This window comes from Xiphophorus couchianus, chromosome 2 (genome assembly GCF_001444195.1).
Source record: "Xiphophorus couchianus chromosome 2, X_couchianus-1.0, whole genome shotgun sequence".
Classification (NCBI taxonomy): Eukaryota; Metazoa; Chordata; class Actinopteri; order Cyprinodontiformes; family Poeciliidae; genus Xiphophorus; species Xiphophorus couchianus.
This window is the reverse complement of record NC_040229.1, coordinates 19,273,096-19,299,908: the sequence shown is the minus strand read 5'-3', so window position 1 is coordinate 19,299,908 and position 26,813 is coordinate 19,273,096. Positions and strand designations below refer to the sequence as shown.

The following is a 26,813-nucleotide window of genomic DNA, read 5'->3' as shown; positions in this document are numbered from 1 at the left end:
CTATCAACTATATATAACCCCATGCTTACAAAACAGTTTAAAACTTCAGATACTCTGGGTAATTTGGGGACAATATGCATCTGAGTAACAATGCTGGTTTGAAGAATAAATTACACCTGACTGACCTCCCCAGAATTCTCTTTTTTAATCGCAATTTGAAGTGAAGACTTTTCTATCACTACATTTGTTTTGGGCAGAAATGTGTCATATGCATGATGCTGGAGTTTGGTGTCCATCACTTTCCAACACCTTTCAGCTGTGTCCTCAGTTCCCTTGTTTTACTATTATTTTGGGGGTTTTTTAGCAAAAAACTTTGCTTTTGACATGGAAATCAACACAACTATTACTTCCCATTACATCAATAAAAGTTAAAAGACTAATTTTATTTCAATCAAAGCTTCTGCCTGGGCTTGTCTCTTATGGGCAGAGGGAGGCTTGTTTCAACCGTGTTCACGTTATGCACATTTGACCAAAGTTTGCCTCAGTGTCTCGAGCTGAATGAGCCAGCTTTGCGTCATGGGAACATGACTGGACTTCTTCAAAAGGCAGGGCTTTGCAACAACAACAAGGCAAGGGCCTCGCTTCAGTTTGGCTGCTGGGAGGGAAGAAAAAGCATGATAAGCAGAGCGTTGTAACACACAGCAGTGTAGGACAAAAAGGAGTGTTTTATGTCATCCATACTTGGTTTGCATGAAGACAAGCTTCAGTTGACTCACAGGTGTAATGTTTGCAGTGGTTGCTTAGTTTCTGGGCTGCATTTCTTTTATGGGTACTTCTACAGGATGCCTGTAAGAATGATAAGCACCCATTTCAAAGAAATGACATGGAGTCCAAAGCTAGCAAAGCCAGAAGAGGAAGGATGTGGAGGTTTTACATTTATAATCTAAAAATGCATGGAACGGAAAAACACTGGTATAAAAAAGTATAGGGGAAAGTGAGTGACAGTGCAGAGGAAATCCTGTCAACAATGGTGGAGCAAACCTGAGTGTGAGAAATGTAGATGAACACAAGACATTCACTACAAATATCCCAATGACGGTGAAATTAATTAATTGTGATTACTTTGTCCTTTCAAAAGACCTTAGATAACTTATTACAAACTTGTTTCTTGGAAAAAGTCAGAAAAAGTAACTGTGACTCTTTACAACATGTCCTTCTGTCATAAACTCCCTGCCCCCATAAATCGCTCCATTCAAACACCCACTGTTAAGGAATTTAAGCCACATCAGCTGTTTGATCAACAACTTAAACAGGAAGCTGAAGGACATGCACACCTAAGTGCTCAAGGTACAAATTCATCCAATTCTGTCTCCATAGCAACAGCCCCCATATTTCTACACCACACTGTGCATTCATGACCTACAGTCCAGCCCGAGCTTTGGCATTATCTTCCAGACCCTGCGCATTCTTCATGAAAGCACCTTGGTGTGAACAAAGGGGATTATTTCTACTGGGTAGCTCTCTTATCCAGCTGTTACATATAACTGTACTGCTGGCCAAAGATTGGCAGGCAGCTGTCAGGAAGTAAATGTCATACTGTGACATAGAAGCCAAAGGAAATGTCAGAACCTACAGCATGTAGCTAATATTTAGAAGGGTATTATTCAGTTATTCTACCTAGCCACTCTGGCAAGAGATAGAAAATGAAAACATAGCAAAAATGTGCCCCGATAACATGATTTCACCATCCTGAGGATTTACCTTACCCAAACAAAGTGAATATATGAACTGAAAATAACATTGTTATGCAATTATTTGTTTTTAAGGACACCACATGCTGATATTACGAAGAACACTGCTCAACAAGGAGTGAAAAATTAGGCAAATTGTCCTGTCTTCAAATATGTTAACATATGTTCACTAAACTTTCATTCCTTCTCATTCTACTGTTTATTGCTGAAATAAAGCAGATCCGCAGTCTGATTTTATAAAAAAAAAATATGGATCTCAAACACAAGCAAACATCATGCATACCTGTTTTTGTTTTTACTTCCTGCCATTTTATTTGCTCTGATTGCAGCTCCTGCACATTGCTTCAACCATTTTAAGCAGCAGTGCAAATTATGCATCTGTGAACTGCTTGCAAGTTGATCTGTGTAACTACTCTATTTCCTCCTGGCAGATGGTGCATCAGGATGAATAGTCAAATGTAGCAGCAGGATTATGAGGCAGCTCACAGAGAAATAACACATTTATATTCAATGAGAAGAAGATGCCTGAAGACGAAGGAAGAGATCAGCCTGACTGGAGCTCAGCAGAGATGATCAGATGTGATTTATGACCAAGTGTATCATTATTACCTCAAAATCCTTCCCTGTGCCCATCTGCCTAAATCTTCAAAATTTACATTACACACACTTTCCAATATATATTTAGCTAATTATTATTCTTTAGCTACCTTTACAGATACTCTATTAGATTCAAATCGGGGAGGTGTTTGAATTGTTCTGCTTGTATTATTCTGTAGCCAACTTCTGAGGGTTTCAGAGAGTAGCTGTAGTTATAGAGGTAAAATTACACACATGGAGACTGATTCCTAATTAGGCAACTTCTCAAATCAATTTGTTGCACTGGATTTCATTTAGGAGGCTCAGAGTGAAGATGGTCTGGAATACAATTTACAGTTCATAGTAAACACACAATGGTGTAACGTGACAAACCGTTAAAAGCTCAAGAGGGTAAGAGTAGTTTTGCAAATAGCTTTGAGACCCTAAAGTATTGTTTACTCCTAATTTTTAATTGCAAATATCAACTTTTTTCTCAGCAACATCATGTAACTTTCTTCATATTGTAGAAAATAACTGGTATCTGGCAATTGTTATCACTCTCCCAAAACTCCCCTAAAATGCCCTTGTTAATGTCCATGTCTGCCATGGTGATGAATTTCAAACCGACACCACAGTAACCATAGAGCAAAATGTTCTTGCTTCTTAGTCCCAAAGCGGTAAAGTGCTTCAAGGGCAGCAGAAAAATAGGAAAACATTCGAAAAATTATTAGTATTGAGTTGTTGCCCAATCTAATGGCTTTCAACCACTTAAAATAAGGCAATTCCTCCATCATTGTTCCTTGCATAACTTGCCTTAGCTAATTTATAATTTGAATTAAAAAAAAACCCTATAGATTATGAGAACAAATGAAACAAAAGAATCCAGCCATTAAGACAAAGATCAAAGATGCTTAATCAAACTGCTATAACTGATCCCTTGTTCTAATAATGAGAACTGTTTATGGTGCGCTATATATCAAGTTAAACAAAATCCTTTCCAAACACTGATTACGGTATATATAAAGGATAAGAATTTTAGCCATTTGTCATGTTTTTTTAGAGATCATATCTCGTGTTTTGATGTGCTTCAGCAAATTGAAGCAGATACAGAAATTACCCAACATCTGCTCTGCCAATGGTTACAGAAGAAAGACATCTGCTAGCAAACACGGACCTGTCCACTCAGCCCAGTAAATTATCTTAATTGGCTAATTACATAATGCATTTAGATTCCATTAAACTTGAAATGGACAAACACATCTCTAGCTACCAGAGTTCTTTGTTAAAACAGTTAGAAAAAAAACAAAACAAAAGCTAAACGAAACAAAGAAGGTTGAACAGTGTTTTATTGACACAATAAGACACCAAAACATAAATGTAATTACATTTGGACTTCAAGAACTTGTCAGTGACAATTATTTTAAATTAAGGAAATAATATTAACATTAACAACTTAATATGTTTGTAAATTTAGTAACAATTTGCTCAGATGGATTTAACAGCAGTGCAAACTGTGTTGCCATAGATGTTCTGTTGATAAATATTGAAAATGTTCATGTTAAGGTTTGACCATTTGCAGATGTATTATTGGTGACAAAGTTGGTCCAGATGGATTTAGACTGAGCATTTTATTTACATTGCTTGTGTGGTAGATAGCCTGTCTGTTTAACGGTATTTGGGATGCACTTTTGTTTGATGTTAAATCACTGTCAGCTTTGTGCTAAACTGAATCAGAAGTTCACTTTGACTAGGTGGCAATCATTCAGTTTACATCATGAACACCATCTTGTAAGCTTAAAATGAGGCAATAATGCTAATCCACTACTTAAGAGCTCTTTAGTTGAGAAAACACGAGCCAGGCTTTCTCTTAAAATTTTTTTTATTTTGAACTTTCCACTTCAAAGTGATCTTTTGCACTCAGGCAAGGGCCATACGCTGCGGTTGTTCAAGGTTGGCACGGAATTTATCAAGAAACCGAGAGGCTAATTCATCATCCACGAGCCGACCGTCGCTGGACAAAGTAACTGTCATCAGCTGTTGCTTGTGCAGCATCTGGTCATCTTCATTCAGTCGAAGCTCAGTCCTGGAAGTGCCAACAGCGAGGATGCAGGCCTGAGGAGGGTTGATCACGGCGCTGAAACCAGTGATTCCGAACATGCCTAGGTTAGATATACTGTCCCCAGAGGGAATGTAGGAGATGGGAAAATAAGAAAAAAGACATGTTTTATGTTAGACGTCAAAGCATTAAAAAACACAAAAGAAAGGACATGATGATGGCTGTTTTCTCATTTTTCACATTTTATATTCCAAAGAGAACGTTTAGCAGTCAAGAACAAGACAGCAGCAGACTCCACCATACTCTGTATACGGTTTAATAAGTCTGATCAGAGGCCACTAAGCTGTTTGGCTTAATGAGAACTTTTGCTCTGAGGAAGAAATAAAATGAATAAAAAGAACACACACTAATATATCTTGAGCAGGACAAAAAGAGCAACATCTGTGCACGGATTCATTGTTCTAGTTTGACACAGAAACCTCATTAATGTGTAAATGACACCATTAATTCAAATGAGTACGAAAAAAAAAGCTAACTCTTGTGCAAATGAAAACACCATAAGTTGTCACCCAAAACCACGTGAAATGTAAAATATGTATACTGTACTGACAGAATAAAGGCATAAAAGCTAATTATGGTCACTATGAAGGGAAGCTATGATCTCGCAGAAGAATGCTATGATATGCAGAAGTTAGACACTTCTAACTGTGAGACAGTGATGTTACTCATCTAAAATGGACAATTTTGAGACAAAACTGAATTGACTCAGTTACACTAAAGACTTTATAAAACATGAGAAAATACCAGTTTAATACATGCTACTCCTTTTTCCCTAGAACTCAGTTTACCTGAACGAGCCTCCCTGGTACTCCTCAGGCAGTAGTTTACCGTCTCGAGCTTTCTGGGCCAACACCTGAGAACATATGTCATGTCATGCAGGCTCCATTTCAGAAACAAAACAAACTATAGTTTACATTTGAAACCAAAAACGATACATGCTGTGACAAATATGCAAAAGCTACAACTTTAGACAGAGCGGGATCTTCAAAGAGATATAGACCCGACCTCCCTCTTTGACATGGTACATTTGAGCTTAATCTTCATGACGGACTGCACCAGTCTGAAGCTCAGAAAACAACTTGTGTTCTGTTGCTCATTCTGCAGCAGTTTATTAAGATATCGAAGAAATAAACTGGTGAAATCAGTTGTGACTTCAGTCAGGAGACATAAAAATACCCAGCAGTGTAGCAATGTGAGCGCAAGAACAATGTGCTTTTTAATGACACACTTACACTACTGATTACCAGTTTGATACTTATATGTATTCTACAATCGTTAAGAAAAGGTTATGCAGGACCTATGTCAAAAGTAAACAGGATTTCTTTTTCTTCAAACATCATGTTCAAGACATTAACTGAATGTCAAACAGTAAATGCTCATATAGATGGAAACAATGACTATTTATTGCTAAAATGACAAAAGGGAATTGTCAACACCCAGAGAGATAAGACAACTGCTGAGTAAAGAAAACATTTGTTCAGGCGCAATATGTGAACCTTTGATTTGTTGCAGCACAAGTGAGAGGTATGACTTATCAACTTTATACAGCTGTATAAACAGACTTAAAAACAACACTATACTTTTGTATTTAATTATGTGTTCTTCTTATTGTCATACTTATGTTTCAGCTCAAACTTATTTTATTACCAAGCTTAATACGTACTAAAAGCTGTTTTCAAATATTTTTTAACAGAAAAAAACATTTTCAACAAATATGACCCAAAAAGGAAAACGAACTGTCCCTTAAACCTAGTGACCTAGTTTGCAATAAATGGCAATGAGTCTTTTACATCGCTATGGAAATGTATCCTATTTTAGCAAAACAATTTTAATCATGGCACGCTGTCGAGTGTTTGAGCATGAACAGCCTGTTTAACATGCACTTTGGATTCAAGCCCCATCCGGGCCTAAACTCCTCCAGAACCTTTATTTTGGCATTTGTTTGAGCAAGTTTAAAGATGAACTTGTCATCACCCTGTTTCAATAACCCAACTCCACTAAACGGTTTAAAGTTTTTAAACGATGGAAGGAGAATCTCCTTAAATATTTTCTGGTAGAGACCAGAAATAATGGTTCCATTATGGCAAACAATCTATGTTCGACAGCAGCAAAGCATCCCCATGCCATCATGCCACCGCCATATTTTTTACCTTAAAGGCAATGTTACTCTTAAATCAGATGTGACAGAATACGCCAATTAGTCCCACCTGTATCTCAATCAAAAATAAAAAAAGTCCCATAAGTCTTGAGGGCCATCAATATGTTTTTGGTAAAGGTGAAACACACCTTTTTTAGCCTGCACTAGTGTTTGCCTTGCAAACCTCTACCCCTGCTTTTCTTATTGTTGACTCAATAACTTATGCTTAATGTGTAACCGAGGCCAGTGCTTTATATCTCAGTGAGTTATTTACACATTCTTTGAAGTAATTTCAGTAGGCCAACCACTCCTGGGAACTTTGACAGCTGTTGCATGTTTTCTCCATTTGTGGATAATGGCTCTCACTGTACTCCCTGATTCCTAGACTAACAGATGTCAGTAACTTTCTCATCTGTTAAATGTTCTGAGGTTGGGGCATAATGTGTTGCTTTTTGAGCTTTTCTACCCTACTTTGTGTTGTCAGACATGCTCTGTTTATATGAATCAATGATTCTTCTAAATTGGTAATAATCACACTAGTAATAGCTAGTGAATTTGAACTCGGCTTTCAAAAAATGGAGTTAAGCTCAGCTAAGTTATGATTTGAAAAGAATGTGAAACATATTTTCAGACAGAACTAGATTGTTTTGAAAATCCAGTATTTGTGCAGGTTTGTCTTTTTCTGATATTAAAATTTTCAGATCATTACAGACAATCTGGTAGCAGGCAAATAAACTTCACAGCACACCAGCGCCAACTGATGCAACAACACACCGCATCGCTGAAAACATGATACATGAGATAATGATAACACTTGACCAATAATTCTTTAGGTCAAGAATTATTGACCAAATTCGTGTTTTTATTGGTGCAATCTTTATAAGATCTAGACAGCAACCATTTAGATGCATTTCACAACCATACACCTTTGTAGATAAGATCTAAGCAAAACAATAACACCTGGTAAACACCAAGACATTTTCTTTTAAATTTCAGAATATTTTAATACTTTTAATATATTTTACATGACACAGAAAGCAAACGTTTTTCATTTACTTGCTTATTTTGTATGAGAAAGAAACAAAGTTGAAATTCTAACAAAACTTGAGTTGTGCTTTAACCAGCAGCAGTTACCTCAGTTTTTGCATTGATAAACAACTTCTGTTTTTATCTTTTCAAATTCAATTTAATATATTCATATCTAGATCTAGAAATATGGTATTTTTGATCAGTTATCTGACAGTACATAGTTTTAGTTAACAGTTGTTTAACTGTGGAAAAAACAACAACTATTTATTCCTATGTATATGTGAAACTTTAGTGTTTTCTGATTGACTATCACTTAGCTAGATTGATTTTGTTTCGTTACAGCTGATTTTATAATGCTGTAAGACGTAAGGTTAAATATAGAACTTAACTTATTTGGTTGAATTTCTTGTTAATGAAGAAAGCAGAACAAGTAGGCATCGTTACTGTCAGGATAGACACATTATGCAACAATACAACTTCTTGGAAATTGTCATGTTTGATGCTTAGACATTTTAGAAAATGACTACACTCATGTTTGACAATAAAACATAACTAACTTCAGAGTTGCTTTAATATTTAGATTTTTTGCCAATATCTGTAATGCTCCCAGATATTGGGTTGAAGTTATCAATTTTCGGCAGAGTTTAAGGTTGCAATATTCTTGCATAGACCTCTACAGAATCTCATGTAGGAAAATATTTTTTGCTATTAATTTGTCTCAGCTTCTTTCATACCTTAGCAGAAGCGGAGATCTCCTGCACTCCTTTGCTAGCAGCATCCCTGATAATTGGTGTGATGAGGCCTCTGTCCGTAGCCACAGCGACTGAAATATGGATAGAATCTAGTGGATGAGGTCCATCACCAGACCACGTCACATTTACTTCTGGCATTTCCTGGGGGGAAATACAATTTTGATGTAGTGTGTGAATGGGAGCCCACATTGTCACAAGAGAATGATCAAATAAAAAATTAACACACTGACAAAATACGTTATTCCAACATTATTCTTCTAGACAAAAGGCTTTCTAAAAAGAACAATATTAAATTCAGTAGACAGAGCTTAGAAATGTCTCCAGAAAAAAAAATAGGCTTAGGCTTCATCCAGTTTCCAAACTCCTTAAATTGCAATTTGTGGAGTTTGGAACATAGATCTAATAGCCTATCTGGGAAGTAATCCAAATCCACAAACCACAGACAAGGATAGATCACTTACTAAGATCACAGCACCAGACATTCTTTGACATCCTCAGATGCTATTTGCCTAAGCTCTGATCTGATTGATCTGAGGTTTATTTGGCAGCATGAGCGGAACTTACTTAAAATTACACTGACATATACTAGTCAGCCCTAACTATAGGACATCCAAATGACTTAAAAACATTCATTTGCAAGCGCTTACTACCTCACTTGGAAATCTGTGCACAAAGTTGCTACAGTTGAGCTGCAGCTGCTTCATAAGTACTTATGTTTAACAAACCTTGTCTTCATTCCTGTTTCACAGCAGAAGATCCATGTTAAAAGTTTAATAAAGTGTGACGAAACAAAAATGATACATATTTAGGTCAACTAGGGTGAGATATTTTGGTCTTCAGCAGAAGCTGATCTAAAGAGGTATTTTAATCATGTGCTAAACTGCAGCACCAGCCAAAGCATAGCGTCAAGCTTTCAGAGACCATTTAGATATATCTTGGCACTTTTTACTTTCTTTACAGTGAAAATGTTAATGTCAGTTCCAGATGGCTCGTTACTATGACACATGCATCATATTTCCATATTAAATCAGGTGAAAATTTGTCTTGGATACAAAGGCAATACTTAGCTTGAACAGCAATTTTAAGCAACTAGATGCAATGCTCAGGAAAAAAAGAACAAAAAAAACAAACATAAAGCCATTTCAAAGTGCAATATTTAAAATTAAAGCCGCAAACGGCGCCGGCGGCCCTCGCAGCTCAGCGCCGCTCTGGCCGCCTGGCACGTCCACTTGCAATTCCACCAGAATACGAAAATTTTACTAGGGGGACAATTTTCCGTGAAGTTTGGTGACTTTTTGTATATGATAAAGCCAATTCATTTCACGGAATTGTAATAATAAGAAACAGTATGATTACAATAGGCCTCCGCAGAGCTTTCGCTGCTTGGGCCTAATCACTGGATGACTACATTCATTTAAATCCCATTGACTTTCCCACAATCTTTAAATCTAACGACAATATATTTAAGAACAACAAGACTGTTCAAATGTATTACACAATCATTTTCTAATCATAATCATGGCTTATGAATGCCTGACCTGAAAAATATGGATATTACTGTTGACCAACAGTTTCCATTACTGGAAACTGTTGACTAACAGTTTCCAGGTATGGCCAGGTCAGACAAAATTATTAGTACATGAATATCCTTTAAGTAATAAATGACTGAAACTAGAGATTAGGTTGTTGCCATTGTGCAGTACTAAAGATATATCCAAGAGGCAACTGAAGAGAAAACTATTAATAAAAACATAAAAATGAACAAAAGAACTGAACAGAAACATTTAAACAGGTACAAATGAAGCAATAACTGGAAAGAAGTGGGATACTCACTCTAAGTGTAACAGCAGCTGCCTTGATAATGAAATCATTGACAGACACTTTGATTTGATCTGAAAATACAAACAGGAAGCAACCTATAAACATAATTCACTTCACTTACTAAGAAAAATTTTAATTGTTGGAGGGGTGTGAGAAGTAACAAAATGAACTGATGGTAAAACAAAATAGAAGAGGATACTAATTATCATAACACATAAAAGGTTTTTATAACCTTAATTATGTTTCTGAACAACAAGAACGGAATCAGATCCGCTAATTCCAAACGCCCTTACCAATCACAATAGAGAGTTAAGGGGAGAGAAAAATATGGATATTACAGATGAGACTTCAAAAGTTTTAGAGCCAACATTTCTCTGAAAGGTTGAGTCAACAGAACTCGCACCATTTCTCTGTGTTAGACACCAGTGAGACAGACGGGTTTGGACTGGCAACTGCCTGCCAACTCTAACTAGTGTCCAAAAGTGCAGCCCCAGACGGTTATGAATGCTGTGAGCGGGATGATTAATGAGCTAACCGTGAAATCACTCTGCTCCTGAACAATGAGGGGCCACAAAAACAACCGGGGCCAGAGAATCCCTCAGTACACACACAGCCTTGCTAATAGGTCTGGAATGGGCGTCTCATTTCCCCCACCATGCACACAGCACCCATAGAGACGTGGTGTTTGTTTGACACTAAGGCAAAGTTAAGCTAAACAAAGCCAATTACGTGATAGGTGCAACCCACAACCCCCCCGCACCCTGTACCCCGCAAATAAAAACTTTTATCATTTCAACGACAAAGGTCAATCAGGTCAAAGTAGGTAATGGATGATTTAACTCCTAATGTGTTGAAGGTTTGATACATGAAAAAAGTTTCAGTTATTTTGACTTGGAGTTGACCTTCCTTGACACCCTTGTGGATGTTGGAAACATACACAATCTGGTTTCTGTTGCACAAGACGTAACAGTTTGTGAAATAACTGTTGTCAAGAATGGATGTGAGCCTGGGGAAGTAAAATACTTCTGTGCAGAAATATGAGAAGTATATCATTAAGCCTTGAAGCTGGGACAGACAAACTCCTTGTAGTGTTAATAAAATATTGAGCTGATATTGCTTTTTACAGACTCTATACCCATTCACATACATTGTCTTGTTTAGTGGCAATAGGAGCTATTAACCGTTTTTTTTGCACAGAAAAATACACTGATGAAAATGTCCTGATCCAACCTCAAGCATCAGCTTGGAGTCCTGTTTAAACCATTTTAAACACTTCATAGTCATGCATATTTACTTCAGCACCTAACTCATAATTCCTAATGTCACACTGACCACTTTAAAAATCAATTTGAGAAGTAATTTACAAGGCAATTTTTCAATGCATAAAGAGGAACTTGCTAGTTCCTGTTCACATTCAGAATGCCTCAGTCTTTTGTTACTTGTTTTCAGGTCTACTTAGCAACGGCCATCTGAACAAGGTTGGCTAATGTCTGTTACAGATATCACTGCATAGAATACAAAAGTTAGTTTCATGAACAAGAACAGTTTCTCTGAGTTAAGTGTAAGAAAAAAGACGAATGGATGCACACATGCTCACTTTAAGCTGTGGGTTTTTACCTTTGGCAAGGTCTTTGCGGAGCTTCATGACAGCAGCCATGTCACAGTCTATGGAAGCATATGCATGTGGGATTGTAGTCTTGGACTCGGTCAGTCTTTGAGCAATCACTCGGCGAACATTCGTGGCAGGGATCTCAGTGAAACTTCCCTGAAGATGACAAGTGGAATGAATTGGATGAACACATGAATGAGGAGACAAATATATTTCAGAAAGGCTAAAGTGTGAGGTGTATGGAAATATAATTCCTGAAAACAAAAATAATAACTTCCATACATGAATATTTAACCAATTCAAAGGAGATTTACATGTGATTAGAAAATGTGGTCAGAAAAATACAGAAAAAGTGCTCACCGGTGCTCCTGGTTTTCCAGGTACAGATACTGGAGGGATGTTGGGTCTACTGCCTGGCGGTGGAGGGGGAACTTTTGGGGTAGGGGCAGGACTCGGAGCTGCTGTCGTTATGGTACCTGGTGCAGTTCTTGGGGTCGGGGACTTCTTTAAAAGATTCAGTGCATCTCTTGGAAACAGAAAACAATGAAAATAAACAAAATGCAAGCATACAAAGAAAGATGTAAAACAAGTTAAACTAATCATCTAAAAACATCTTTGCCTGCAAAATCAAATTAAATAAACAAATAAACAATAAAAAATCTAAATTTGTTAATTTTTTTGCGTTTTGCCTAAAGTGAAACTATGACTTTCTATTCCACACATGACTTTCAGTTCAAGTTGGTTATAAAAGCATAAAGAAACAAATCCCTCATAAAACCTACAATATTTTATGCACTTGGATACCAAATTTCAGAATGGAAGCTAAACTTTACTTGAGGAATGACCTAAATACGTTCATTTTCACAAATGTTTTTCTTTTTGTTTCAGTTTCAAAAAGATTTATTTAATATCCTCAGATCTTTATCTTGTACCATCTACCTGGGGTAGAAGAAACTGTTGTATCTGTTTTTGTTTGTGTCAGGTATAAAAAAAGGTAACCTTAGGTCATTTGTGAGTGGAAAGGTGTCATGAGAATCATGTCCTGTTTGCAACCACAATTAACAGGTGAGGTAGAATCAAGTGTCAGCCGCGCAAAGGGACTACCTTCATTTCATTATCCTTCTTAGAGTCAAAGACTTCCCAACTCAACTAATTACATGCCACAGGAAAATACAGCAGACTAATTATTTTTAATACCCAAGTTAAAATTCTTTGGTCAAAAAATTTTCCAGCTGACTCGAGTCTTAATTTTAAGTTTAAACTGAATTTTCTGTTAATATCATTCTCCAACTAAAATGAAAAACACTGACTTTCTTTACTGCAACCATTTTACTAGATAGTGAAAAAAACAAAACTGAGCTTTTAATAACACTACAGAGCGGAGGCAGAACTTACAAAGGTAGAAATTATTTCATGCGAGCAAATCTGCCTTAAGGCTATTCTTTAATTCACTTATTTTGGTCTGAATTGCAGAAGCACTGGATAGGACAAGTATCAGGTGTGTTTTGAGTTCTCTGGTTCCAGTTCACTGGCCTGTGGTCCACCTACCCATATGTAGGCAGCCTTTTGTTTGGACCAGCTGCTCCTGGCTTTACCATGCTGCTGGGACTGCCTGGGGCTCAAATCTCACTTTTGCTCATCATTCTGTCAACTACTTTTTATAATCACTCCTGGCTCCTCTCTTTCCGTTACAGATTTGTTTGTGGAGGCAAATTAGAAATCCCCAAGCTAAGCTGATTGCTATCCAGTTATTTAATAAGTTGAAATAACTGGACAAAACAAACAAATAAATTCCAGAAATGTTCTTTAAGAAATTCAGTGCAGCTTAATAAAAGCACCGGTGATCTGTTTTGTGCATACGATTCAGTAGAACCTCTACCGACAGCCAAGGCAAAAGAACTTCTGAAAGAGAAGGAGAAGGTGACTTGAATATTAAAAAGGAAACAAAGGACCTCTCAAATGCAAAAATTCTCAAAAGAAAGAAGTGTGTCGAAATATCCTGTCTTCTAACGCCCCCACAGAGTAAGCTTATATAGAAGAAAACAATGAAACCGATGGAAGGGGAAAAAGTTTAGATTTATCTTATTTTATCCAGCACAGTGCCTATTCTTTAATTTAAATAACTACTTTTATTTGCCTTATGTGCCACGTAGGAATGACATTTTGTTTTAAATTGTGACTAAAAGAGTAGCATGTAGGTTTTGCTTTAGCCAACGAACCATCCGTGTGGTTTACCACAAAATACAACAACCAAACCACTTTCTATCACTTGCTTGATAAGGTCAAATTAAAAAACACACAATTCTTAACCTCGTTTTATTCATTTTGTTTTTAAACAAAATGAATAAACAAAAGGGAATCCCCTTAACTTTGGTTTCGAGCAGGGTTGCAAATATGATATTATTTTCATTATCGCCATGTCACTGTACACCATATGCATACTGCAACAAATTGCCTAGTCTATAATAAGCATCATGCCATTATTTAAGCACCAGGTCTCTATGGCTGTGAAAGATTTGGGGACATTAGTTGTTAAATGCAGCATTTACATGTTTGAGAAGGCAAAGATCTTGGTAAGATGATGAAGTCATTTAAGTATAAGCAGATTGGTTCGATGAGGCCATCAGCTGGAAACAAGTTTCTCAATAAAACCTTGCTGTGAAATAATGATTGAATTTCTGGAGTTCCTTGATAGACGATTAATTGTCTGGGGTCTATTTCTGCTATAGACCCCAGATAATGGTGGCTTAATTGAAAAGCCATCAAACTTTTCAATTAATTGTCTAGAAAAGGATAAAGAAAAGAGAATAAATATATATATTGTTTTTAAATTGAAAGAAATATTGTTATACGTTTTTGGGGGTTTATTTAGTCAGCCACCGTATAAACCCCAGTACAATAAATAAGCATGTATTTTACACAATGAGGTACACAACAAGACCAAAACATGATGCTGAATTCTCAAGAACTAACTATAAAATGCTCATTTCAAAATAATGTGCTAGTTATTTTCCTCTGTACACCTAAGAACATATTGTCCATGTTTCCATGGTCACCATGGAGCTTAGAGACTGGGTCGCTATGGCAACAGAAGTTCTGTAATGAGATTCCCCAGCAGGCTGTTTGGAGAGCAGCAAGAGCATTCAGTTAGGTCTCAAGTGACGGCAGGTAGCCATTTGCAGGGGTGTGCATGTGTGTGTGTGTGTGTACACAGCTTTATCCTTAGTGAATTCGATCCAGAACCGAGCTAAAACACTTAAAGGTCTCAACTACCTTATTCTTACAAATGTCATTGTTGTTTACAGGATCTTTACTGATTCCCCAACATCACTGAACTGTGATGGGAAAGACTAAGCAAGAACAAAAACCTCTCACAGTATTGTAGCATAAAGAGGCTCAGACATCTTTACTTGCCCTTTGAGTTTGGTCCTGTGGCCGTTTCCTGCCTTCTGACTTTCCAAATAAAGCACCAATCTGTCTAAGTCTGCCTTCCACCCTTTGTATATCAGCCATTTTAGATTTTATTGAGTGAAACAGAACAAAACTTGTAGTAAATCTTAACGTAAAACCATCCAATCACTCACTCTTTAGTGATCAGTCCTCGTGGCCCTGTAGGTGTGGCCAACTTTGGGTCAATACCATGGGTGTCCAAAATGTGTCTTGCTGCTGGACTCAAACGTAACCTGTGTTTGGAAGAATGTGTTGACAATGGTGTTAAAAACACGTAGAAAAGAGTTCAAAACTAAGCTTTTAAACTTTAGATTACCTGTCTTAGATATATTTAGAGACATTATTGGGAAAGTGCAACTAAAGAAAAGGAAACAAATGTCTTTCAGTTCAATGTGAATTTAGGATTAAAAAAAAAAGAAAACACTAATGTGGAAAAGTCCTTTCTAAGCAGCCCACATAGCATCTTAGTTTTAGTTTCCATTTTTGTCAGCATGAGTGAGGTAGAAAATGACCCAGTCAGCTATAAACTAACTTTTTTTCTTTCTTTTTGAATCATGTCTGTCGTAAGGCCCCAACACACTCGGGCATAACTCGCTCCTTAAGAGGTCCGTCCGTACTCAACATAGACTTGAATAGACTCGAAGAGGATGTCCGTCAGATATGTCTGAGGAAAGATCAATTTCTTCGGCCGTGTGCGCATACTCAGTGTCGCACAGTAAACTGCGAGGTAGACAACAGTGTTTACATCAAACTTATTTGCATGTGACACCAAGCTGATGAGGTTGAGAGTAAGTGAACCCAGTCAAGAGGACTGCCATAGGTGTGTGGAGGTTGCCCTGATGGAGAAAATAAATGAGTAGGCGCCCAACTAGCTCATAAAACCAGACAGACATTTGACGACAAACCAAATCTGGTCTATAACAACTAAATAAATGCTAGACTTCAAATAATTCTAATCCAAACATTTAAAAACTTCCTAAGCCCAACACTGGATAGGTTTAATTTGAATAGATCAAAGGATAAAAAGTGACACTCACGGCCCAGATGTGACTGGTTTTGGCAGAGGGCTTGGAGATGGAGCAGCGGGGGTCAACGTTGAGGCAGCGCCTGCATCTGAAGCAGATGGAGCTGCAGCTGGTGATGCAGCATCTAGAGGGGGGATCTCAACCTGCTTCCAGTCCTGCCCTTCTTCCACCATGAGAGCAATGAGAGTACCAAGGCGCACATTGCGACTGCCCTCTTCCATCTGCAGAGAGGGTGAGGCAGGCACTTAGACAATTACACAGAATCATCAGGCTCAATCATTTTACAACTGAATCCATGAAGAGTAGAAGAAAGGTTAAGAACTCTTGTACAAACGTGCAAAAAATAATCAAAACTGAATTAAGGGAAGTTAAATCTGAGCTCTGAAGTCAGTTACTACCCAGTGTCACTGATTAAACTGTTTGAGTGACAATTATGAGGAACCTTTCTCATCGTCTTTACTACTTTTATTATTTTACTGCATAATTCTAGTAAAAAACCTGACTGCACTGCAGTGCCTGTGAGTATTGCTATGCTCCTCTATGCCGTTATCTTGTTACACAGTAACCAAAATCCAATACAAGCCTTTTGTTGGTCTCCCCAAGCGACACAGGGCACTGGTTTCTCAGATATAGATCCATCTAATTGAAGATTCGGCACAACAAAACGTTTGGCAGGTTGCACTTTATCACTATTTAGAAGATACTCCCTCCGCAAGCTGCTTGTCAAGAATGTGAATCAAAGAAAAAAAGGAACAGGAAAAGAAACAAAAATGAACACCATTTTATCAAAAAAAATTATAATTTGAACTTAGCAACAACAAAATAAAAAAGAAAACATACAAAAACACTAAAAAGTGACAGAGGAAACCATAAAACCGACAGTATTACTCAAAAGAGCTTGTGAATTCAAAAGCATAACTCCAATGACCAACCCACCAAACTGGAAGTAACATCAGAATGAGAACACCTGAGTTGCACAATTATGCCTAAGCGACACGGCTGTCCAGCAGCATCATTTATATAAACCTGTCTGTCTGAGTCACACAAAGCACTGCTGTTTTACACATTTAAGCACTCATTTTCAAAAAATAACAACAATGGCATCAACACTTTGGTCAAGTGATTTATTCCCAATGTCATAAATATCTCAAATTTAGTTTGAGGTTATCAAAAAAGACAATATACAAAGCAAAAAAAATATATAACAGAAAAATAAATCCGCAAATAAATAATAGTGAATTTACACAGATTCGGAGGGAGGCTAGGCTTGCTAAGTAAAGGGGGTATTGGAGATTTATGAGAGTTGTGCAGGATTTGTACTATTTAGGAATCAAACTGTCCTGGACCTTATGCTTTTTTACCTTCTGTCTGATAGTTTTGGACAGAAAAATGCAGTGTTTCGATTTTAGAAACGTTAAATTTCTAAAAGGGTAAGGATTTATTCACAATATGGTGAATCTTTTTACCACACTGAAGATTAGATGAGGTGGTGTTACTTAAAAATGTGGAAATTACTTACTCAACAAATTGCTTCATAATTCTTAAGGTTGAAACAAGCTTGTTTTTCATGGAAGTCAAATTGCGTTAGCTGTTTTAATAACACCATACTATTCTTCACATTTCCTCAGTTTTCAGAGAAACACAAGATAGTCACTGAGATGCTTGTATCATTTCAATATAATAATTAGCACGTATTATTTCACTGTTACCTGTTTTCTGGGTGGTATGTGTTAAATTGTGAAATTGTCCTTACATGTTTACTAATAGACAGTGATAACACTGCTTAACATTCATTTAAAAAATCCTTTCTGAGTCCAATTTCTCTGTCTACAGCACCCTGTCAAGAAATTTGCCCACAGGCAAGTAATTATGCTAGCCTTTAAATTAGAAACCTACTGGGTGCTTAGTGAGCCACATCGACACCACTAGGGCTAATATGCTCTAATCCAAAATGCAAAACCATACAAACATTAAAAAATATGCCAAATGCTGCCCAGATCTGCAGTTATTACCATTAATATCACACACACACTGTCACACAGCAAGTAAAAGAGAGCTTGGAGCTCATCTAAAGCAGACCATCTTTCTTTGCCAGCTAAAGCCCCTACCCCCAATTCTTGAGTGGTTGCTATGGAAACTATCTTAGCCACACTGTGGCTAAGACATGAAGAGAATTGGAAACCAGTGACATGAATGGCATAAGAACACCATGTAAAGTTACATATAAAATAAAAGAGAACTAATGGGAATATTTTTGATGTGCATTTGTTGTGAAAACAGACTTTACACAAAGTAGGTTTAAAGTCAGCTGAACACAGTTCATTTAAGACATCACGCCTAGGAATCCAAGATTACATGGATAGAAAAAGATTTAGATCAAACAATGACAAAGATCCATGATGTTTTTGTCTACACATGCAGAAAAATGACAGAAGAGGGGAAAAAAAAGTAATTTTTTTCTGCAGACTGACAAACAAGTGGTGGAGTCCCACTGAATGACATTTGATTGCTCCATCTCTGGCAGCTTATTAAAAATTCTAACCACAAATAAGCACACTGGGGGGATGGCAGGAAACATTCTTCAGTGAATTCAGTATGTCAATGCTTTTGCCACCTCTGTTTAGGAAAAGCAGATTAAACAACTGCAGCCAATTAGCATTCCCAATTAGGGAAAGGAATAAAACAAGGAAAGGAATAAACAGCACTATATCTTGTGTGGATATGGATAAACTCAAAACCAAAGTTACATGACAAAACTAATCTCAGTTCTCAAGTTTCCATGATGTTAAATTAGTGTCTAATCATCTTACCAATATTTTTGCCAAAACCCCATCATCATTTGATTCCATAGTAACCACTGCCTTGTCGGTTTCTATTTCGCATAGGGCATCACCTGCTTCCACGGATTCACCTGTTAAAAAAAGAACCACATCTGAGATCTTTCAAAAAGACACATTAATACGCATCCAATTATCAAGCATTTTCATTATTAAAGGGTTGTGAACAAAGCTGAAGTGCAGATGAATCACTTGTGCTGTGACTGGAATACATGAATAGTAATCAATGGTGGCATTTTCAGTTACTCTTGACAAGAGCTTTGCTTACACCCTGAACACAGGTAAAAGCTAAAAGAGAGAAACATAATTCCAATAAAGGCAAAAACAAGAAAATATACCGTACTTTGAATTTGAAATATTTTATGCAAATAGACTGGGAGATACAGCAGGTCTGAGATGAGATGCCTGCCTAACTTTAAAGAAACAAGTCAGAATCACCCCAATCTCACCTGTTCAGGAGTTGGAATATATTAATCAATAATCAATAAGGACGATCATTTTTAAAAAAGTTAGTTTTACATGTAGTACAAAACAAATAAGATGCATCAAGTGAAAAGATGTGCAAAAAAGACAAAACGATATTAGTTATGATACACTGCCTGGCCAAAAAAAAAGTCGCCACCAAAAAATGGTCACACTCTCTAATATTTTGTTGGATCGCCTTTAGCTTTGATTACAGCCCGCGTTCGCTGTGGCATTGTTTCAATAAGCTTCTGCAGTGTCACAAGATTTATTTCCATCCAGTGTTGCATTAATCTTTCACCAAGATCTTGTGAACCTTGAACATACAAATCATTGGCCTAGACATCTTGCTGTGGGTTGAATCCAGTCATGTTGAAGAAACCAGCTAGACATGATTTAAGCTATATGACATGGTACAAGGTCTTGTTGGATGGGTGCATTGTGGTCATAAGCAGATGAACAGAGTTATGAACACTAATTAGGCTAGTTGGAGTGTTTTAACAGTGTTTAATTTGTGCAAAGAACCCTAAGAATTAGCTAAAAGCATTTCTGCAAACCATTATATCATTACCATTACCCTCAGTTTTTTTGTGTTTTGTTTTCAGGTAAAAGGGGCTTCAAGGTTTAATATGCTAGCATTCAAAGATGTTTTCTTTTCCTTTATTTATACAAGATGCAAGTTGTCCTACTGAGATCCAAGATCTTGTTTACAAGAAAGATCTATTGTGATATTAAAAAGACAAAAACTGTTATAATACAAATAATTAAAACTTTTCACTCAATCAATGCTTTACAATCAAAGCAAGTTTCAAAAGAAGACTTTTTTTTCTTATTTTAAGAAACTTAAATTGTTCTGGAGGAATCAAAGTGGATAGATTGTAGAGTCTTCCATGTTGGTGGAACAGAGTAAAAAGTTCTGCATACCTTAGTTTTACCAAATGATTATATGAGACACTGCTGTTTCTTTTTCACCTTAAAACTCTCTCTTCATTTTCCTATGAACTCTGAAATTGACAAGAAATTTTCATTCACAAAAATGAAACTCACTAGATTTTTTTTTGTGTGTGTAGGCGTGCTCTACACACACACACACACACACCTACACTGCTGTTTCTTTTTCATCTTAAAACAGTCTCTTCATTTTCCTGAACTCTGACATTTACAAGGAATTTTCATTCACAAAACTGAAACTCACTAGATTGGGGTGTGGGCGTGTGTGTGTGTGTGTGTGTGGTCTATTCCCTATAAGCTCTATATAGATGGTTGTGCTTTAAAATCTCAGTAGATTAGTTTGTGAAATACCCACCAACTCATCAGGCAGTAACAACCAGAGCCCTTTCATAGTCTTTTACATCCCAGCAAAGCAGAAAGTCAGTAGTCAAATATGGATGATGAAGTGTTGTCTGGAACTGTAGAGTGTAAATCAGTTGTGCTTTGTTTGTGTCTTTTTATATTTTTTACTAAAGGAAAATTTGTTTCCGTGACAAGAAAAGAAAATATTGATTGGTGTGTCGCTTAACATTATCAACACAGAAAAGGATGTAATGACTATCAACTATATACTGTATTTGCATCAGAGGTGGGGACTCGAGTCACATGACTTGGACTCGAGTCAGACTCGAGTCGTTAAAATCACGACTTGAGACTTGACTTGAAAAAATGCTCAAAGACTCGGACTTGACTTTGACTTTCATGCCATTGACTTGGGACTTGACTCGACTTGAAGCTGTTTACTTGAAAAGACTTGATATTTTTTACTCAAAGTCTTAAAATTTAAAACACATTATTTATAAAGTGGCGTCATTAATTAATGTCCCTCATTCCGTATCAATATGCGCAGACCGTCACTATGGTTTTCCTCTCTCCTTATGTATGTATGTGTACGTAGCTGCAGCACAACCAATCAAATTAACAGGATCTGGACGTTTAAAAAAACGCGGCAAAGCTGCAGAGCTCAGGGAACGAAATACGAAATAACCGCTCGAATATGCTTCCGCGAGTAATTTCTTTTGGCTACGTAGGTTATGAACTTTCGACTAAAAAACGAACTGCAACTTGTAAAACATGCAAGAAGAGAATATCGGATGGAGATGCCACGACGTCCAACTTTGTCCGGCATTTGAAGCTTCACAAAGATCGGTAGGTGGCGCTTTTCTTTTGCTGTAAGATAGTTGACTTTAGCTAACTTCGTGTTAGCATGTGTACTCCGGGTTAAATTGGTGATGATTTACCATAAATCCGGTCCTTCAAATGCCTCCACAAATAATGTGCACCGTGTTAGCTCAGGAAGCCGGTGGATAGTGAGCGGGGCTCCGGAACAGAAAGCAGATTCTGGACCTGAACACAGGGAACAGAGTCTCTGTGTCCCATCATGATGATGAGCCGGGTCTAGTATCATCTAAGGATGGTCGGTGTATTTGAAGACATCTACGTTGGGAAATTATATTGACAATATATTGTTTTGACAGGTCAGAGAAAAGAGGAAAAAACTGCTGTTATGGTTCTTTGTATTGTGCTGTGGAAATGTCAGCATTTTCGTCTTTTTTTTATTGAATATCAAGTTTAACAGAACTGGGCAATAAAGTGGTCCAATTTAAAAATGTTTTTTATACTTTGTGTTCAGCTACACATGTTCTATCATTTGAGATAAATACATATTTTAAAACGATCAAATGGTCTATTATTTGAATTTTATGTATAATTGCAAATTATAAAAAAAAATAAAATAAAAACGACTCGAAATGACTTGAAATTAAAGGTTCCTGACTTGAGACTTGACTCGACTTTTGCCTGTCTTTACTTGAGACTTGACTCGGACTTGAGGACAAAGACTTGAGACTTACTTGAGACTTGCAACACAGTGACTTGGTCACACCTCTGATTTGCATCATACATTACTTTGTAAAAATCAATATTGTAACATCTTAAATTTAAAGTTTCTTTGATTTCATTAGAACCCTTGAATTTTATGTTAGGCACCATTTCTGAAAGTCTTGACCTGGGACTTTTTAAACTTCCAGGCCAGGCTTCTTCTCCAGCAAGAAGTGACTTCTTTAGGGTTAAGCATGCAGGGTAATAACTTACATACTGAAGAATGGTTCAGTCGGAGAAACCAGTTAGAGAAACCTACAGTGCTTAAATACGGTGCATTAATAAGTCGGGGGCTGGGGTTTTTTGAATTTGCAGCTGAGTGGTGATAAGGGAAAAAATCTGTCACCTCAGGCCATTACCTGACTTCTCAGTGTGTGAAATAAAGAATGAATGGAAATATAAGGAGGAGGGCTGAAACATCCAAGGAGTATTGAGTTTAAAGGCCCCCAAGACCGAGCAGTGATTGGATTTGTATGAGTCATTAACAACCTATGACCCCTTGGGTTTGATGTGATGTGCAGTATTAAAGATTCAACAAGAAGCTTGGAGCCTTATAACCTCTACTCTACCAGAAAACACTGGAAATGAAAAAGAAAATTTATATATTTCTGGACAAAATAAAAAGCAGTTCAGGAATGAGCTAACATATTACATGTAAAAAAAGAACAAACTAAAACTTTTTTTTCCCAAGTTTGTATTTGAAGTAAGTAACTCTTTCATCCAAAACCATTATTCTTTGAAATACATCAAAACCCTTTACTGACACCCTTTATGATAATGGATGTCAGTAAGTAACATAATGATTTTCCTCTTTTTTATTTTGCTTAAACATTATTGTAAATATACAGCCTGGTGCCAAAAAATGGATGGCAACGAACAAAGCAGAGCAGCCAATCAGAGCACAGTATGCTGTCCCCAGATGAGCAAAAGCATGGCTTACAGCACCTGGCCAAGATGGGTTGCTAAGCAGTGCACATCAGTGAGCCAATTAAGGAACTGCTAAACTGCTTAAACTTGTATTAAATTAATCATTGACTAGCCCTGTGTATGATCTTTAATTATGAAAAGTAGAAAAGCTGGGTCTTTATTAAAAAACAACAACTACGAGCTAATGCTAAATTTTAAAAGGTCTGCAGCAAAATAAATAAATTATAATAACATTTTTTAGCAAATGAATATACTTTTTATTTCCACTAACATAAGACGGAAGAACAATGTAAACATGTGTCCCCTTTACCTTCTTTCTTCAACCATTTGACTATGTTTCCCTCTTCCATGGTGGGTGAAAGGGCTGGCATTTGCACTTTGAGTGGACTGACACCTAGAGGAGAGAAAGAAGAAAACAGTTTTTGCACAGACACCAGCAATGAAAAGAGTAACACAAATGTCACACTAAATTGAGTAAACAGCAGTAAACAGCCTAAAGGTAGAATGTTTGGGCTGTAACCAAAGCTGAGTAAATCAACACAACATCCACAGCTGCAAAGCAGAGGAAAAGTGACAACACAACTGTGAAAGATAAGCAGTGGCAGCAGGTCAATGTCTAACAATGGCCCTGGCACCAACTGTATCAAAAATAAAGAAGTTTTCTTCCTCTTTTACCCTCTTAGACCAATGTCTGAGACAACATTGAGCCAGATGTCCAGAGGTCATCTGGCTCTCAGCAGTGTGATGGAGAGATCCTTCTCATTTTAACAACTTGTCTTCCTTGTCTCTACTTTTCTTATGTTTGTTTTCCACATTGGACCTAAATTAACCTCAGCTAGACATTTCAAAAATACACTTGAAAAGGATAGATGTTTGAATTATGGGAGCTGTAAGCTCAGAGGTATACAAGTGTATCTTTCGTACAGGTCTCTCCAGTTTAGTAACTTCTACAAAACGGTAGAAAAATAACTTGCAGAAATTGCTTAGTTAAAAATAATTAAATACTAGTGCTTACTAACGGGGCAGCATTATGTATCTTCCAGGCTCATCATATAGCACCACCAAGTGACTATATTACCTTCAGTTGCCATAAAAATGCTGTGATTAGAGCAAACGTGACTTATAAAAAATTTGAGCGTTTAGGCAACCCCAAATGTCTACCAGTGTAGATTTAAGTATTTATCAAACATGCATGAAAGAATCAAAGCAACAAAGCAACACTCCATGTATGTCTTTGATGAGGGAATAACATTATAACAATGAAACAATGCTTAAATAAGAGGATTTTGCCTAATACCCTCCTTTAAAGGAAGCAGTTCACCAAAATGCAGATAACCAATGCCATCTGCTGGATAGCAGTGGTGAAACATATAAAGTTTTTTTTGTCAATTGAATTTTAATAAATGCATCACCAGATTATTTATTACACAACAGGAGTGTTAACATTCAGGCTTCATGAAATATAGTTTTTCTTCATGACTGTCAAACAAACAATTGAAAGAGTACATTCATTTTGGTTTCAACTTAAAAAAAAAAACATGTAAAAATGAATCTTTCAGTCTCATATGTCACTTCAGGAAAATGTATTATCCTTATGGGCTGATGCCTGCACTTTTTGTTTGTTTTTATCTGGTTTCAGGCAACCGATACTTCCGTAATGTGTTAACGTTCATTAGGAAAACTAAATTAAATATATTCCCAAAACAAAGATTGTAATTTTAAATAATAAAGACGTATGCATTTCCGTTTTTTTTATTTTACAGAATTGCAACTACTATTCAAACTACATCCATGTGGGAGAACATCTTTGTATTGCGGTTTTGTATTCATGATTTCTATATAATAACTGCATTATTTTCAACAAAACAGTTTAACTGTTACGTTCAGTTAATTTTTTTTACTGCTATCCCTATTGGAAACTGGTCTGCAGCAAGCGTCATAAATACGAAAAGAGAAACCATCTGCACAAGACGTTGAATTCACTCGGTTATACTTTATTCATTCAACAGACTCATGGTCCACAAAGATGATACACAGACAACACAACATATAAAGAATAAAAGACAAAATAAAATAAAATTTTACAGCACAAATACAAATATCAGGAGAAATAGTAATTGATCACAACAATGTCCTACTATTCTCAAATGCTGGTAAATCATGGCACATAATAGCCTAAAAGCATTATGCTCTCAAAATAACAAGAATATATAAACCGCATGACAAAGTCAAAAAAACTGGACGCTCAAAGATGCTAAGTAATAAAGTATTCCTAAATGACCATTTCTGACAATAAGTAACACAAAACATATAAGTGAAATGATATTAAAGAGTGAAAACACAAAAAGCTTTATCAAAAATGTAATCCAAAAGACATGTAGTATGACATGAAGAAGTCTAACATGTTGAAACGAAAAACATCAGAGGTGACATGCTAAAAGCTAAGCTAAAGATATGATAGCTTTCCGTCTGAAATGGAGGCCAAGACAACTAGTAGTCAAACACACTATCATGTTCTCAAAATTGTGGATAACATGACGCTTGACCAGATTATAACAAAATCATCCCCAACACAGCTGACAACTGAGACCACCAAATGACGCTAGCAGCAAATGTCATCTCAGAAAGGACAATGGTTAACCATATGTTTACTCCTCAACACTCACCGAGCACCCATGGCGACCGAAAGAAATATCTCACACGGTCCTGACACGTCTGTCTGGGCCACGAACATTTGCTGAACCGAGATAACCTGAGACCATATAAAACTCCCTGACGACCCAGGCGCAAGGAGACCGCCATGTTGTCGTCCTCAGATGGGGAGAGGAGTCCATACAAATGCCTGACGATAAAGCGACAAACTTTCTTCTTCTTCTATTGCGTTTTATGGCAGTTTACACACTTTGCGTATTACCGCCATCAACTGGAAGGAGATGTAATTTCAGAAATTAATTTTTCCTATATACTGTACTGTATCTTCAAATCTTAAAAAAAAAAAAAAACAACAACAAATTCTATACATACTTATACACTCACACACACATACATACTAAATCCTCTCAGCTAATTTAGTATCTTTTAAATATTTAATAAGTGCTTGAATTATGTCATGTGATTGATGCTTCCCTAATAAATTAGCCATAGTTACTGAACTTACTGAAGTTTTCCTATTTGTACTCTATTTTATTGATTTTGTTACATGGCTCCAAAGATTGGAGAAATGTGAAATACTGACCATCATCAATCTGCCTTTTCTAGAAGACATTACTACTAGCATGCAGAAACCAGTGCAAACATTATAATGTTCAACAACATTGCTCTATTTGTAGTGAACCACTCACCTTCTTTCTCCATCCAGACTGAAGAACATCCTTCTTCCCCAACTAGCTGTGAGTTCAGAATGGTGTCGCTCAAGCCACCCACTACATTTTACATCAGTCTCTCTTTAATAAATTGAGATTTCAAGTTTTTATTGGCTTTTTCTGTTGTTTATTTTGTTTTATTTCCAGT

At 36.8% G+C, this 26,813-nt stretch overlaps 1 protein-coding gene across 1 annotated transcript; it reads right to left on the bottom strand.

The window, feature by feature from the left end:
• Window positions 1–3,596: 3,596 nt before the first annotated feature.
• pdhx (pyruvate dehydrogenase complex component X) lies at window positions 3,597–26,170 on the bottom strand. The gene is made up of 11 exons (XM_027999382.1): window positions 25,970–26,170; window positions 23,614–23,697; window positions 19,017–19,117; window positions 16,219–16,427; window positions 15,316–15,414; window positions 12,092–12,257; window positions 11,740–11,887; window positions 10,135–10,193; window positions 8,284–8,442; window positions 5,172–5,236; window positions 3,597–4,440 (listed from the first exon to the last, which is right to left on the bottom strand). The coding sequence occupies exons 1-11, from the start codon at window positions 26,103–26,105 to the stop codon at window positions 4,185–4,187; spliced, it is 1,482 nt and encodes a 493-aa protein (XP_027855183.1). The 5' UTR covers window positions 26,106–26,170; the 3' UTR covers window positions 3,597–4,184.
• Window positions 26,171–26,813: the final 643 nt, after the last annotated feature.

Coding starts and splice junctions, on each gene's coding strand:
- pdhx (XM_027999382.1), bottom strand. CDS start 26,105: ATGGCGGTCTCCTTGCGCCTGGGTCGTCAGGGAGTTTTATATGGTCTC. Junction 16,428..19,016: donor GGGTTTTGGCAAAAATATTG/GTAAGATGATTA, acceptor CCCTCTCTGCAG/ATGGAAGAGGGCAGTCGCAA. Junction 5,237..8,283: donor AGATCTCCGCTTCTGCTAAG/GTATGAAAGAAG, acceptor ATATGTTCTCAG/GTGTTGGCCCAGAAAGCTCG.